The following is a 14293-nucleotide window of genomic DNA, read 5'->3' as shown; positions in this document are numbered from 1 at the left end:
GGAAAGACATCTGAGAACTCTAACTGAAGTGATGACTGCTGATCCAAAAACAAACATTCATGTGATCCGGAGGGAAATTCAATCGACAGTTTAGCAAGTAACTCGTTGCAGCATAACAATTTTGTGCATATCAGATACCTCTACTAACAGCGTCCAAACTGAACAGGAACATTCTATCGAGCATTATCACTGGAACTGCAATATTTTAGGTTTCTCTCCTGTTCAAACACCATAAAGACTTGCAGCAGCTTAGAGGAATTCAGGCCTATTTCGAGAGCATGTACTATATGCAACTGCTCCAATGATGTTTACCACATCAATGTATGAGCACCTTCCAGTACACCAAATATACCTTCCAACTTCATAGTTGGACATGGAACATAAACACTTATTTGTATTAAAAAAAGAGAACCTACTTCTCAGTGATTGATGAAGGATATTACAACATCCACCTGATAGAGGCTCCCATCTAATGTGATGAGGTGAAATGAACTGCAAATGAAACTTAAGAATAGCACTAGGAACATATGACATCTACATATCAGGTTATTAGAATCCAGAAAAAATGTCTTGGAGAAAAAAAAAAGGACTTTACAGCTTGCACATAAAATTGTCTTGGAAGAATCCACTAAAAGAAATCAAATTCAAGATAACTGTCTGGAGCTTTCTCGGATGATGGCGTTGCCTTTTGACTTGTGGAGGCTACCGGACGAGGGATCTCAACTGGCTTGGGGATATCTGGAGGAGTAGCACACCTTATCAATGCCCAGTTAACACCTTCAAAGAAGGGGTGCTGCTTTATTTCTGTGGCTCCACGCTTGTACGCCAATCGATGCTGTGGCTCCTTGATGAGCAATCCTCTTATAAGATCCCTTGCCGCAAAACCCACAACAGGCGATTCTGGGAACCTGAGGGGCTGTCCGACAACATTGAATAGTGTTGCCCTGTTCCCTGAACCTTTGAACGGGGTCTTTCCGTAAAGAAGTTCATACAAGAATATGCCAAAGGTCCACCAGTCGACAGCGCTCCCATGCCCCTCGCCCTTTATGATCTCAGGTGCCAAGTACTCATGGGTGCCAACAAATGACATAGACCTTGCATCTGTGGGCTCTGCAACAAGCTCAGGGAGTGGTCTGACTTGACTTGCAATGTCTGCCTTTGCTTTCTTTTCCTTCTTCTCCCTCTTGGACTTGGATGAGAAAAATCGAGGCGAGAAGCATGTGGTTGTTGTAACACAAGCGGGCTGAATACAGGCTGGCTCAATACACACGGGCTGTACACAATAAGCTGGATTGCTCTTTAGGTTAGGATCTACACCAGGGTTGGAAGATTTAAGAAGTGTAGGGCTCACATCACAGCGGAGGGACAAATCAAAATCCGACAGCATAATGTGGCCATCTTCTCTCACAAGAACATTCTCTGGCTTGAGGTCCCGATATATGATACCGAGCATGTGTAGGTACTCTAGAGCAAGAAGCACCTCTGCTACATAAAACCTGCACATATTTTAAAGAAATCATGAGTTTTTACGCTTAACAGTGTGTGCTAGTACCTACTTAATGAGGATATGTTCTTCACTTGTGTAAATTTGTATCCAATATCTAAGTCAGTTCCACAAGTGAAGAACATGGAAACAGCGGGTAAACTAAACTGAAGTAAGTAATTTACGTGGGTACAGAAGTAACTCCGCAAGCAGTACAAGAAACAGACAAAAATGATACAAGAATTCAGATAGTGGACCAAAAATGCTCCAGATGTGCTGAAGGTATTGTTTTTGTCTGACTAAATTGATATGCCCTTGCTCAGACAAAGGTATGCCAGGTATGAGGTATGTTATGTTCACTCTCCAAGGCAAGCTTGATTAAATGGACAGATCAGAACAAAAAGCAGAGTCAAAGCAAGGATTAAGTGTCGTTCGACAAGTTGTGACTTGTCTACAGGTCGCAACTTGACTGTCGATAAGCTGGAGCAACACGACAAGTTAAACTTCTTGATCGACAAGTTGACAAGTCAACAACTAATCACGGCTTGTCTCTCTCGAGAGGTCGAGCGACAAGTTGTGGGCTGGAAAATAAAAAGCCCATCGCGTCCTGTGAAACCCTATCTAAACAGATCGTGCCCTCCCAGGCTCCCACCCAGCCGCCGCCCCTCACCTGGACACTCCCCTCTCGCCGCCCCTCACCTGGCCACCGCCGGCTTGCCGCCGCCTCCTCTTATTTGATTGTAGGCTGCTGGCTCGTGGAGAAGCGAAGGGCCTGCCCGCTGGACGCATTTGTCACAGTATCAGGTTCCTCTCCACTCCCCATGCCCTCAAAATTTAGTACAGTAAGTAGAATAGTTACTGTATATTTTTTAGTAGTTACAGGTCAATACATATCGACTTGTCTATCCCTTGTTAAGACTTGTCATGACTTGTCAGCTTGTCGGTACCCGAGCGACAAGTTGTGACGTGTAATCCTTGAGCCAAAGTTCCATAACCAAGATGGTGAAGTAAACTCCATAATCCACACACTCTAGCCATAGGAAACCGGACCAGACCACTGGTTCAACCGGAAAAATCCCAGAACCGGAGGCTCCAGCGGTCCTTTAAGCACACTGGACCATCTGCGCCAGCGAGACAGAATAAACCAGGTAAACCACGGTCCAACCGCCAGGTTTACGCACTAAACCGGACACCGGTCCAACTGGCTCCATCCTAGTGTTGGAAAATTTTAATTGCCTCGGGTGGAACTCGAACCCTGCAGCTTGAGCATGCAAGTGCACGTCTGGGAGGAGCAGATAACCAACTAAGCTGCGGTTGTTTTATGTGGATGGTCAAACTTCTATTGTAATTTATTCAACATGCTGGGAGTAAAAACTTTCCAACCTAGTCATGTTCTCAGTTAGTTGTACTTCATATAATCGTGTAATTATATTAGACACGCTAGCAGAGAATATTTTTATGATACAGATTCAGACTAGAGATTAGGTAATGGTTGTTGTACTTCCTATAATCATATTCTAATGTCGGTGAGCAGTGCACGTCTGAGACACCACGCTGTTGGGATTTGGAAAGTTGGAATTTGGCTTAAATTCTAGCCATGTCATTGCCATTTGAGAATATTTGCAACTTGTTATGTGAATTCTTGCATATTCTAAGTCTAGATATGCTACCATATTTTTGCATATGTATTTATCTATTAATACTTATTAGCAAAAACATTTTTTTTCTTAAAGAACAGACAGTGAACCGGCGGTCCGACCGGTAAAAACCTGAACAGACAGCCTTACCAGTTTGGTCACCGGACCAGTTTTTTAAACTACGACTCCAACACACTCATGAACAAAATAGCCAACCGATGAATGTTTCACTTCTAGCACATTGCCATAAATAACTCTATCCAATATCACACTTCCTATCACAAAAGTAATCCCTATAGATGTGCATCTTAAGGCCCATGTAACTAGATATTGGACATGGATGTATGATGGGATTTTTTTAATAGATTAAGGTTCCCAAATCAATGATATAGGTAGTTACAAATAGGCCGCCAGAGCATGACGACACGCTCCAGAGATGGTGGTGCCAGGCCAAGCAGGCGACGCCCAAAACTCTTCGCAAAAGTCTCGCCTCCATCACGCTTCTGACCCCTTGGCTGATTTGGAAACAACGCAATGACTGTGTGTTCAATGGAGCTCAACCCTCCGTCAACAATGTCGTCGCCAATATCAAGGATGAAGCTGCCCTTTGGGCTCGAGCCGGAGCGCCAGGCCTGCGTGTCTTCCTGCCGCTGACCTGGGATGTTCACTAAATTGTAATTTGTATTCGGAACCTTAACCTCTTAGGAGGCATGTAACAACAAACTCTCTATTTTCAATGAAAAGAAAAGCAAAGGCTTTTTGCGTTTTCTCAGAAAAAAACAAATAGGGGTGGGAACTGGTAGTGGATAATTCGACTTATCCGATATTCGTATTCGGGAAATCGAAAATGGTCATGGTAATATCTGAATCCGGACGAACATTAAAATGGATGCGGTAAATATCCGGATGATTTGGAAGCATCACGACAGCTGCGTCTTTGAGAATGCCCAACCATCGACCACTACACAGGTTGCCCGGATCAGAGACAAGGCCACCCTCTGGGCACGTGCCGGAGCCCTAGGCCTGCGAGCCATCTTACCGCAGAGTTTTGTACCGAACTCCTTTCCAATGAAATGAAATGCAAAAGACTTTTGCGTTTTCTCAAAAAAAAACGGATTCGTTTTATAAATACACAAACAAATGTGGTATTGGATTTTGAACCAAATGTAGATATGGAACATATATCCGTATCCGAATAAAATCATGTTAGCCTATTTTGGTAATTCTATCCTGATATGCCAATTATTCAACCAAAAATACAAACAAAGTGGTCAAATTTATTCTTCTATGGAACATCAAACAAACTATTGTGTATTATATCATTAGATAGTTGACTCACAATAAGATAAGGGTCTATTATTTCATTACTCATATCTGTTCCGCATTGAGAAAACATCTGCTCCGCATTCATATTCCAGGAACATCCACTCCACATTCGTATTCGACAACATCCATATGTATTCGTTTTGAAAATATGAAAACGGGTATGGGAAGGGTACTATCCGATCCACATCCGATCCGTTTCCACCCCTAGGACATACAAAGCATTTATTTTAGTGCCTACAAGTTACAACTTTCTAGAGAAAATACCTGGTTCAGAAGACAAAGTGCTAGTGTGAATGCATGATTTGGTTGACCACCCAGATAATCCAACCACAGTTGGTCAAGGATAAATGCTTACACCCTAATCATGCCATATTTAACAGGTAGAATCCCGTTAGTCTAAGAACCTACAGGTAAAGCGGTGACATCTATACTACAGACGCATGTCCATTAGAGGAGCTCCAGACAATTTGGTTTAACAACAGCATCACTACCACTTCTAGTGCTTACATGTCTACTACCAACGACAGATAATACGTGACTATCGAACTACTCAGTTGTGATCATCAAGAATTTAAGATGTGAAATTGTTCTGAACAATATGTTCTTCAAATTCCAAAATGACACTCAATTCAGCAACAGAAGCAATACTAATTTCCAACAAACCTTGCTAACAGTAACAGAAAAGCTCCAGAAGAATAGAAAATCAAAGATAGTTGTTAATCATAGAGAGCCCAGACAAAAAATGCATGATACTGATAAACTTAATAAAATACAAGAGGACCACATATGATCCATGAAACCAAAAGCATTTATCAGCATTTGAACAAGATTTTCAACATGTATGAGCTAAGGGCATGTACAATGCAAGGTGCTTATGTGTGAGTGCTCAATGAGAAAGAATATTGCCACACCATTAAGCACCTATATGCAACTCCACCAATGCAAGGACGCATTCTGTAGGTGCTTAGATGATTTATTATGTATTAATTATTGCTATTTAAATGCACAAGCACCTCCTAAGCATGCATGCCTAATCAGGCGCTCATCCTTTAAAATAAGCATCAGTGCTAGCCTGTGTGGCAAAAAGGTATTCTGATAAGCATTTTGGTTTGTGGCCAAAATATACCTAACTAAAGTTTTTTTTGCTATGACCAAAACTTTGGTCCTTGTTTGGATGGTTGCCAATTATTTGGCATGTCAATGGCTCCTTACCAACTCTAGTTCAACTTTTTAGCGAAAGCTGGCTAACTCATGGGCACAGAAACCTTGGCAAAAAAATCAGATAGCCAAATGTTTGGTAGGGCAATCTTGGTTTCAAACCAAACACACCCCACGAACTTGATTTTACAATCTAAAAGTTTAATATGAATGCTATCAAATAAGTATACAAACAGGTAGAGAGCAAAAAGCATATGAGAGACGACGGTGATATCATCTTGTCCAAGTGAACAGATGAAAGGTATAATTTGACACCAAATTTTCGATATATCCAAGTACCAAACCGGTTGCATTAGTACACACCTGGGTGCTATATAATGAAAGAAATAAGCATGAACGGTGGTGGATCATGAATGCTAAATATAGCTATCAGCAAAATAAAACATAGAACGAAGACACTTACTTGGCAGCTTGTTCAGGAAAAAACTTCCCAGGCTGCTTCTGCCTTAGAGTATGCAGGTCTCCTCCAGGGCAAAACTCCATCACCAAGCACGAGAATTTATCCGTCTCGAAGTGGGTGTACAGAGTTGGAAGAAACGGATGGTCCAAGCACTGCAGAATCTCCCTCTCAGTCTGGGCCCTCAGAAGCTTCTTGCGGCCAGCAAGAGACGCCTTGTCCATAATCTTCATCGCGAAGTAGCATTTCGTGCCACTAAGCTCCGACAAATAGACGCTGCCGATGTCGCCGCAGCCAAGCCTCTTGAGCAGCCTGAAATGGCTCAGCCCCAGCGAGCCTTCCTTGGTCCGGACGGCCTGGATCGCCTCCCACCTCGAGTCGTTCGACTTGTGAGGCTTGCTCGCGCTGCTGCAGATGCTGCTGCAGGTGCTGTCGTCGCTCACGTCGCTGCCGGCGCTGGGCCGGTAGACGCTGCTCTTCCCGCTCGGGACGAAGTCGGCGTGGCCGCTGACCTTGGTGCTCCCGCTCGCCTTCGTCAGGCTGCTCGTCCCGTCGCTGAACTTGGCGGAGACCGAGCTGTCCTTGACGCTGCCCCGCATCGAGCTCTTCTCGGCGTCCTCGTCGCAGTCCAGTTTGACACACCCGTCAACGGAGCTGCAGCCTTTATCGTCTTCTTTGACTCCACTGGACGTGGCCACATCGCCCGGCGGCGGAACCGCTATCGGCGAAGCAGGCCCCGATTTGCCTGCTCCGCCAGTTCGCTCCTGGGGCTGGCACGCAGAAGGCGCGGCCTCGGAGGACTCGGCGAGGGCCTTGGTGCATTGCTTGTCGGCGAGTGTTTCAGCAGCGGTCTTGGATGCCATCGCGGCAAGGAGCCCACCAAGAACTCCGTAACGGTCACCACCGTGGCCGTCCCGCCATCGGCGCCGCGATCGGCCGGTCAGTCAACCGCCGGAGTGATGGAATCGAGACCTGCAACAAGGATTTTGTCCCGAATTAGACTCGCGGGGGAACGATATGGGTCAGTCGACTGAGGAACCGACGAATCGGGGAACCAATAATTGCCGAATTATCGGCCGGACGGATCTGGCTGAGACCGGGAGGAACCGAGCGGAGGGTGGGGAGGAGGGTACGGTGGTGCTTACTGGTCAGCCGTCGCGCCGTGGGAGCTCGCCGCGGCCGGCCGCCGCCAATGGTTAGGGGGAGGAGATCGAGAGGGGGCGCTTCCTGCGGGGAGAGGTTGGCTGGGCTGGCAGCGTTGGGGGAGGACGAAATGAAAATAAATGAGAGAAACCTAACAGGAAAAAACGAAATAAAGGAGAGAATCCTAGATGAAAAACGGATTGAGTGTGCCAGGCAGAACCACTTGCCAGGTTTCAGTGAAGTGTTCCTCCTTCAGTTGACTAGATCTTTGACACTTTTCATCCTGATGATATATACATTTTCCTTGCCTCGCAGAAAAAAAAACACTCTTCCCATTTGACTGGATACAATTTTCTATTTTAAGGAGCACCTAATTTGTGATTACCCGTTGGAACGAGCACCTTCGGGCCACCGTGTAATTTGTTGATATAATAACCTTTTCTCGGGAAAAAGAAATACGAATTGAACATAGTAGCTCGATTAATGATTTGTGTGAATGGGCTCTAAAATTTTGTACTCCCTCCGGCCTCGTTTACTTGGCGCAGACCATGAGGTTAATTGACCTTGCTTCACCTCTGATGTGCATCGAGTAATTCGGGCCAGAGGTAGTACTAGGTTTATATGTCAGGATTAGCGTCTCGTTCTCCATGTGAAAGTTGTCCACTTATAAGAGCAAAAGATCCAATCATTAGCTTGCACACCCGATCCGATCAAACCGAACAGGATTTATCGCAAGACATGATTATTTTCATCTATTGATCCAAACAAATAGTAATCGTGACCACCGGTATGAAGGGAGATGGCCACTAAGCAGCCGTCCTCTTCAATTGATGGTCGTCCATTCACACGTTGAAAGCAATGTATATCCTATTTCCTGTGCATTTGAAAGTGGGCATGGATAGGTACTCCGAAGAACAAATCTCACACGGTTGTTGAGCTCTTTAAATTGGATATGAAGTCCAGTAGTAGTACACATGGACAAATGCAATGGATGCACCTTCCCATTTATTAGGATCGCCTCTGTGTTCACAAAAAGAAGGATCACCTCACTCATCCAAATCTCACAACTATCAAGTCAAGGCTCCAATGTTCAACAAGATATTACAATATCAAAAGATGAACGGAGCACTTGCCTATCATGCTCTCTAGTTTACAAATTCCACCCAACTCTCGGAGTCATCCCCCAAGAAACTAGGTCAAACGTGTGAGGTGACCGGTGAGTATCCATGCACAAAATGTCGCTCGTTGTGGCGCTACAACAGTGACAACAGGTGGGGTGCAAGAAGGGCCACGATGGGTGGAAACGGATCGGATAGTGCCCTTACCGTTTCCATATTTTCAAAATGAATACGAATTTGGAGTGGATGTTACTCGAATACGAATACAGACCAGATGTTTTTTCAATTCGGAGCGGATACGAATATAAGAAAATAATAGATTCATGTCTTATAATGAGTCAACTATACGTGGTTAGGTTCTGGGCCTGATGATGTCCTTCAAGTGCTAGACCATGATCGTCTTGTAACCCTTCCTGCCGGAAATTCAATACGGCTCCCGGGTGCATATGCTCCCTGTATCAAAAAATTATATTTCAAAATGTTGGAAAATTTTGACAAAAAATTCTACATGTACAACTCAACAATATATGTACGTTCGTCAAGTTTCGCGAGGAACAAATATGTTTTGTGGTCTGTGTAAAAAAGAGAAAATTTATCTCCTGAAAAGCCTTATTTTCAGCATTGAATTTTGCCTTTTTTACACATGTCACATGATAAGTCGGATTTTTATGAAACGACTTTGTGAGCGCGTAGCACGTGAAGATGTACGTGCAAATTTTTCGTTTCAATTTTTTAAAATTTCAAAATGTATGTAACATGCATTTCAAAATAAAGGGAGCATATGCACCCATGTGCCAAAACACCATTCCCCCCCCCTTCCTGCTTAATAAAGTTTCTGTTTTTTTCTCGCAAAAAAACTATAGAACGATAGAGAGATAAATATATTGATATAATGCATAGTTGTTTCAACTTGAATCACATAAAAAAACATTTGACCAATTTGTTAGTTTCTCTAGGTTAGGTAATTGACATATTGAGGTCAAATTGCTAAAATTGGCTAACATAATCTTATTCGAATATGGATATATCCATTTCCATATTCATATTTGCTTCAAAATATAATACCATATTTGTATTGTTTTAGTAAAATGGATCCAGATATTTAACACATTTTCACATAAGTCCAGATTCGAATATTACCACTTCCTTTTTTAATTTCTCGAATACAGATGTCAGATCATATGGACTATGACTACGAGTTTCCACCCCTAGCCACGATGACCATGTGAAATAATCCTCCGAACCTAGTATGCATATTCGCACAATATGTTGGCACCGTATGGTGAAAATCTGTAATAGACCAATACAAGACAATGATCACAATTGGACATTTTCTTTCATTTTTTAAAACGGAGGTAAAAGATTTGCCTCATTAAGCTCAGTTTTTAAGAGAAAACTGAGCAAAAACCTACAACAACAGGACCAAATCCACAGAAACCATCAGAAACCATTTGAGAGTATGTGCAATTATGATAAACAATCTGTTCATACTGGTAGTAACTTTTCACATCATGCCCTCTGGAAACCTTTTATTTTAGAAAATCAAACAACAAACCTCATGGTTTTGGTGAGATCGGGTAGTTTCAAAAGCTAGGTGCATGATTTTGCTAGGATTCCTCAGCGTTCCTGCAAACTCGACTAATGATCACCTGGATCTGAACAACAGTGAGATAGTGATCACGAATTCACGATCACCCTCTCGGATGTGCTTCCTGGAAAACTACCTGCTCTAACCCCAAATGAGGCAGCTGGTTGCTACTTAGCTATCTAAAGAATCCTGGCACCGTTTTCTCAAGGCACGTACATCTACATCAGGTAAGGTGTCAATCACTCAACATTCTACATAAAACTATTTTTGGGCTTTCAGATTACTCATGTTTCAAGTATCCTAGCGTAAACATGACCTATTGCACAATCTTTGGATCAACAATTAATATGTCTAAACATAACTTAAAGCAAGACCAATAGACCATGACAAATATTACATTAACAATTACAGAAGTAACATTCACGAGATAAGGAGAAAATCCAACTTCATCATAAGAATTCGAAAGCAAAAGATAATCCCAGAAGAACTGGAAGTTAATTTAGACGCTCAGACAATATCTCATTGTACCATAAACTGGATGCATGCTACTTCAAATTCTCTCATAACACAGGGTTCAAAACTGTAGCCAAATTCTACTACCAAACATGATTGCATCAAGGGGATTCCAACCGCTTAGAATTCAGCAGGAACGGTTCCAGCAACCTGGTCAAGATCGCGCCTTCCCTGGGAGGTGATGAGCCTTCCACTGCAACAGAACAAAGCCAAATAAGATGAGCAAACAACAGGCATAGCGATAGAACTAGCAATGATCGAACAGAAGAAAGCACAAAAGCAGATGCATTACCCCTTGGGGTCGACATCCACGATGCCCATCTTCTGCAACTCCTGGAGGATGTTGCGAGAAACAGCACCACTGCTCTTGCAGAAGTGCGGGGGGCGTGAGCCATTCCTTTGGCGTCCACCATAGATCTTCTGGAAGCCACCGATCCCAATACCCTGCCTCAGGTAGATCTTCCTTGCCATCGAGGCTGTGACAACATGGAACAACAGATCAAATTTAGCATATGACCAGTAAATCAATTGAACACGTGAATAAACATAGTAAAAGAGAGGGGAAAAAACAGGTCGACTAACCAGCCCTGATGTAGTACCAGTCAGCATCATAGGGTGGGAGCTCCTTGAACCTTGCAGTCTTGACAATGTCAACCCACTCCGGAAGCTCCATCTGTATGAGCATAAAGCATAGAGTATTTCAGTGAACAGAATTCTAGGAAGCAATGTAAAAAAACATTACCATAAACAAGCTCCAAAACCCAAATGGTGGTCTAACTTTAAATCATGTAGGGAGATTCAATCTCTTGTACCATTGTACTTGCCACTCAACCAGCTATACCTTCTAAGCAGACTTTCTTTAATGGAGACATGCTAAATGTCTAAGGAAATTGGAATGCTTACAGCACAAAAATAGAAGGGTCAAAGAGAACTAGAGATACTGTTGAGATGGATCTTATAGCAAATGACCTCAATTGGACATTATTGTCATTCAACTGTAAGATAAAGCCAAGTACCACTAGGTAAGCAGACACTAATTTCCATTCATAAATACGAGTGGACAGGCATCAAACGGACCACTCTAACCAAACTAAAACTACAGAGTAAAAAATCCAACAAAAGTAAAGTTGAAGAAAATAAACAACGGAACCCAGAGTCAGCCACATGACTCTTCCAATCATTTCCATGAGATCTACTAATATATGACCATGTCTGATCACTCGATCTACCACACTGCTACATCTATTGCAACTAGGATACGACTTCACAAAGCAATCGCGATCCAGATACTATACTACCAACACAACATCAGAAATTTCAACCGAAGCGGACGTACTTGGAGTAACCGAAACAGTAGGATTGAAATTCTATTCGGGAATGAACAGAATATACGGGCTCGACACGACCTCACAAACAAATCGGACGGGATGGCGCCAAGATCCCGAAGGCAGGCGCCTGCTCCAGCTAATACGCTACCGGAATCAGCCATAGCGACGGATCTGAAAGAGCTGGGCGCGTTACCTTGCCGGAGCGCTTGAGGTGGGCGGAGTAGGCCTTGACGAAGGCGTGGGGGTTGACGTCCTTCACCGTGCGCGCCGTGGAGGCCGCGGTCTCAGCTGGTGCCTCGGTCGCCATCCTGTCCTCTCGCCGGCGAGGCCGCTGTCTTCAGGGAGGAGGAAGATGGGTGCGCGCCGCTGCGGCTGCGAGGGCTAGGGTTTTGTGGAGGCGGCGTGCGGGAGCGCAGGGCGGAGGGAATTTATACTGACGAGGAGATGGGTTATGGGCCATGTGATGCAGGTTGGGCCGATTGGGCCTCCTGGGGTTAGGGTTATGAACAGTAGGACATGCTGCACATAAAGCTTCCCTTCTGCTAAAAAAACTACGAGCAAGACTTTTCACCCTTCATAACAAGGGGAAATTCAGCACTACAAGTTTTTGTTCGTAGGTGAGATCTCCAACCATAGAATTTAGCACTACAAATCTCTTCAATTCCACCATGTATTCCTCCCCTGAGTTTACAGGAACACGTGGCTGCTATGGACGGACCGAATGAGTAGATAATGTTGGAGTTCAATATAAAATAATTTTGTTTCTACACCAAAGATTTCAGCACCTGTTTCAGATACGTGGAAGGATGTACCAGAAGTGATTTGTCCACTTCCACTACTAATAAAAGAGCAAACAAGAATTTCTATACATGTTATACACAAAACAATAACCACCACGTGATTAGACTCACTAACCTCAATCTAACCGCCAGTATTAATGTGATTTGCACTTAGACTAGTCACAATGGAAAGTATCATACACTAGTATCATGCACATGATACTAGTTTATGATACTAACCGCATAATGCATAATATCATCATATTTAATATTTTGTAGAATCTCAATGCAAATGTGTGTGTACATGATGTGTTTGCCATTAAGTTTTCTAGTTTTACGTGTTATGATACGGTATCATATTATGATACCACTCTCATCTCTCACCTCATTAATTGGTGTGCCACATCAGATTTTTGCCAACATGGCATGCATGATACTACTTATGATACTCTCATTGTGGCTAGTCTTAGTATTTTACTCCCTCCGTCCACAAATAAGTGGACACGCGCGGTTTTCAAGAGACCTTAAGCTTTTTGTAAATAAATCCCTCATTCCTTCAATCAATCTACTCATTAATCAAGAAGATGCTTTGATTTAGGCGCTAATAAATATTGTGCATGCTAGTAACCAATAAAACAACATTGAGAAACCAAAAATAATTAATGGAGGCTGAGATCAAGGCATGCACTAGGGGATAAACATAAAAAAAACATACCAAGAAGTCTAGATGTACACTTATTTGTTGATTTTTTAGAAAGCTAGATGTCCACTTATTTGTGGATGGAGTGGGTACATTGACTAGCCGTATTCCACCTGAGAGGAATATGCAAAATCCCCGTGATCCCGCACAACCGTGGTCGCCCTCGCCATCTTTGGTCACACCTTCGCCCGCCTAGGCCGTCATGGCCACACAAAGATCAGGAGCTCCTTCCTAACACGGAACGAATAAGCCACCTCACTTGTCGTCCTATCCCCTTTATTTCCTCGGTGTCCCTTCCTCCTCCTGGCCCTCCTCCCAGGCGCCGTCTCCCTCGTGCGTCTGTACCCTCCACGACCCCACCCTAACCTAAGATCGACCGGGCGGCAGAATGGTGGTGGGTGGGAAGACGGTGGCCTCTTGATACGTCTCCAACGTACCTATAATTTATGATGTTCCATGCTTGTTTTATGACAATACCTACATGTTTTGCTCGCACTTTATAATGTTTTATGCGTTTTCTGTAAATAACCTATTAACAAGATGCCGAAGTGCGGTTCTCGTTCTCTGCTTGTTTTTGGTTCCCGAAAGGTCGTTCGGGCAATATTCTCGAATTCGACGAAACAAAGACCCGAGTATCTTATTTTTCCTAGAAGACCCCAGAACACCGAAGGAGAGTCGGAGGCGGGCCGGAGGGCCACCACACCATAAGGCGGCGCGGGCCCGGGCCCGGCCGCGCCGGCCTATGGTGAGGAGGCCCCGGGCGCCCTCTGCGCCGCCTCTTCGCCTATAAGACCCCTTTCGACCTAAAAACGCGATACCAATTGACGAAACTCCGAGAAAGACTCCGGGCGCTGCCGCCATCGCGAAACTCCGTTTCGGGGACGAAAGTCTCTGTTCCGGCACCTGCGCGGACGGGGAAGTGCCCTCGGAAGCCATCTCCATCAACGCCACCGCCTCCATCATGCTCCGTGAGTAGTTCCCCCATGGACTACGGGTTCTAGTTGTAGCTAGTTGGTACTCTCTCCCCCATGTACTTCAATACAATGATCTCATGAGCTGCCTT

At 44.0% G+C, this 14293-nt stretch overlaps 2 protein-coding genes across 2 annotated transcripts; both read right to left on the bottom strand.

The window, feature by feature from the left end:
• Positions 1-376: 376 nt before the first annotated feature.
• Positions 377-7319, bottom strand: LOC124651648 (serine/threonine-protein kinase D6PK-like). The gene is made up of 3 exons (XM_047190690.1): positions 7207-7319; positions 6068-7033; positions 377-1496 (listed from the first exon to the last, which is right to left on the bottom strand). The coding sequence occupies exons 2-3, from the start codon at positions 6922-6924 to the stop codon at positions 629-631; spliced, it is 1725 nt and encodes a 574-aa protein (XP_047046646.1). The 5' UTR covers positions 6925-7033; positions 7207-7319; the 3' UTR covers positions 377-628.
• A 3019-nt stretch (positions 7320-10338) lies between these two features.
• LOC124652748 (40S ribosomal protein S19-like) lies at positions 10339-12136 on the bottom strand. Its single transcript, XM_047191789.1, has 4 exons — positions 11945-12136; positions 11006-11096; positions 10716-10899; positions 10339-10616 (listed from the first exon to the last, which is right to left on the bottom strand). The coding sequence occupies exons 1-4, from the start codon at positions 12056-12058 to the stop codon at positions 10544-10546; spliced, it is 462 nt and encodes a 153-aa protein (XP_047047745.1). The 5' UTR covers positions 12059-12136; the 3' UTR covers positions 10339-10543.
• Positions 12137-14293: the final 2157 nt, after the last annotated feature.

This window comes from Lolium rigidum, chromosome 5 (assembly GCF_022539505.1).
Source record: "Lolium rigidum isolate FL_2022 chromosome 5, APGP_CSIRO_Lrig_0.1, whole genome shotgun sequence".
Taxonomy (NCBI): domain Eukaryota; kingdom Viridiplantae; phylum Streptophyta; class Magnoliopsida; order Poales; family Poaceae; genus Lolium; species Lolium rigidum.
The sequence above is the reverse complement of the archived record's forward strand: the minus strand, read 5'-3'. Positions and strand labels throughout refer to the sequence as shown.

Excerpts from the sequence above, each read along its gene's own strand:
- LOC124651648 (XM_047190690.1), bottom strand. The coding sequence starts at position 6,924 with ATGGCATCCAAGACCGCTGCTGAAACACTCGCCGACAAGCAATGCACC. Across the intron at positions 1,497-6,067 it reads TTTCCTGAACAAGCTGCCAA|GTTTTATGTAGCAGAGGTGC; the intron begins GTAAGTGTCTTC and ends AAATATGTGCAG.
- LOC124652748 (XM_047191789.1), bottom strand. The coding sequence starts at position 12,058 with ATGGCGACCGAGGCACCAGCTGAGACCGCGGCCTCCACGGCGCGCACG. Across the intron at positions 11,097-11,944 it reads ACCTCAAGCGCTCCGGCAAG|ATGGAGCTTCCGGAGTGGGT; the intron begins GTAACGCGCCCA and ends ATGCTCATACAG. Across the intron at positions 10,617-10,715 it reads GTGGATGTCGACCCCAAGGG|TGGAAGGCTCATCACCTCCC; the intron begins GTAATGCATCTG and ends GTTCTGTTGCAG.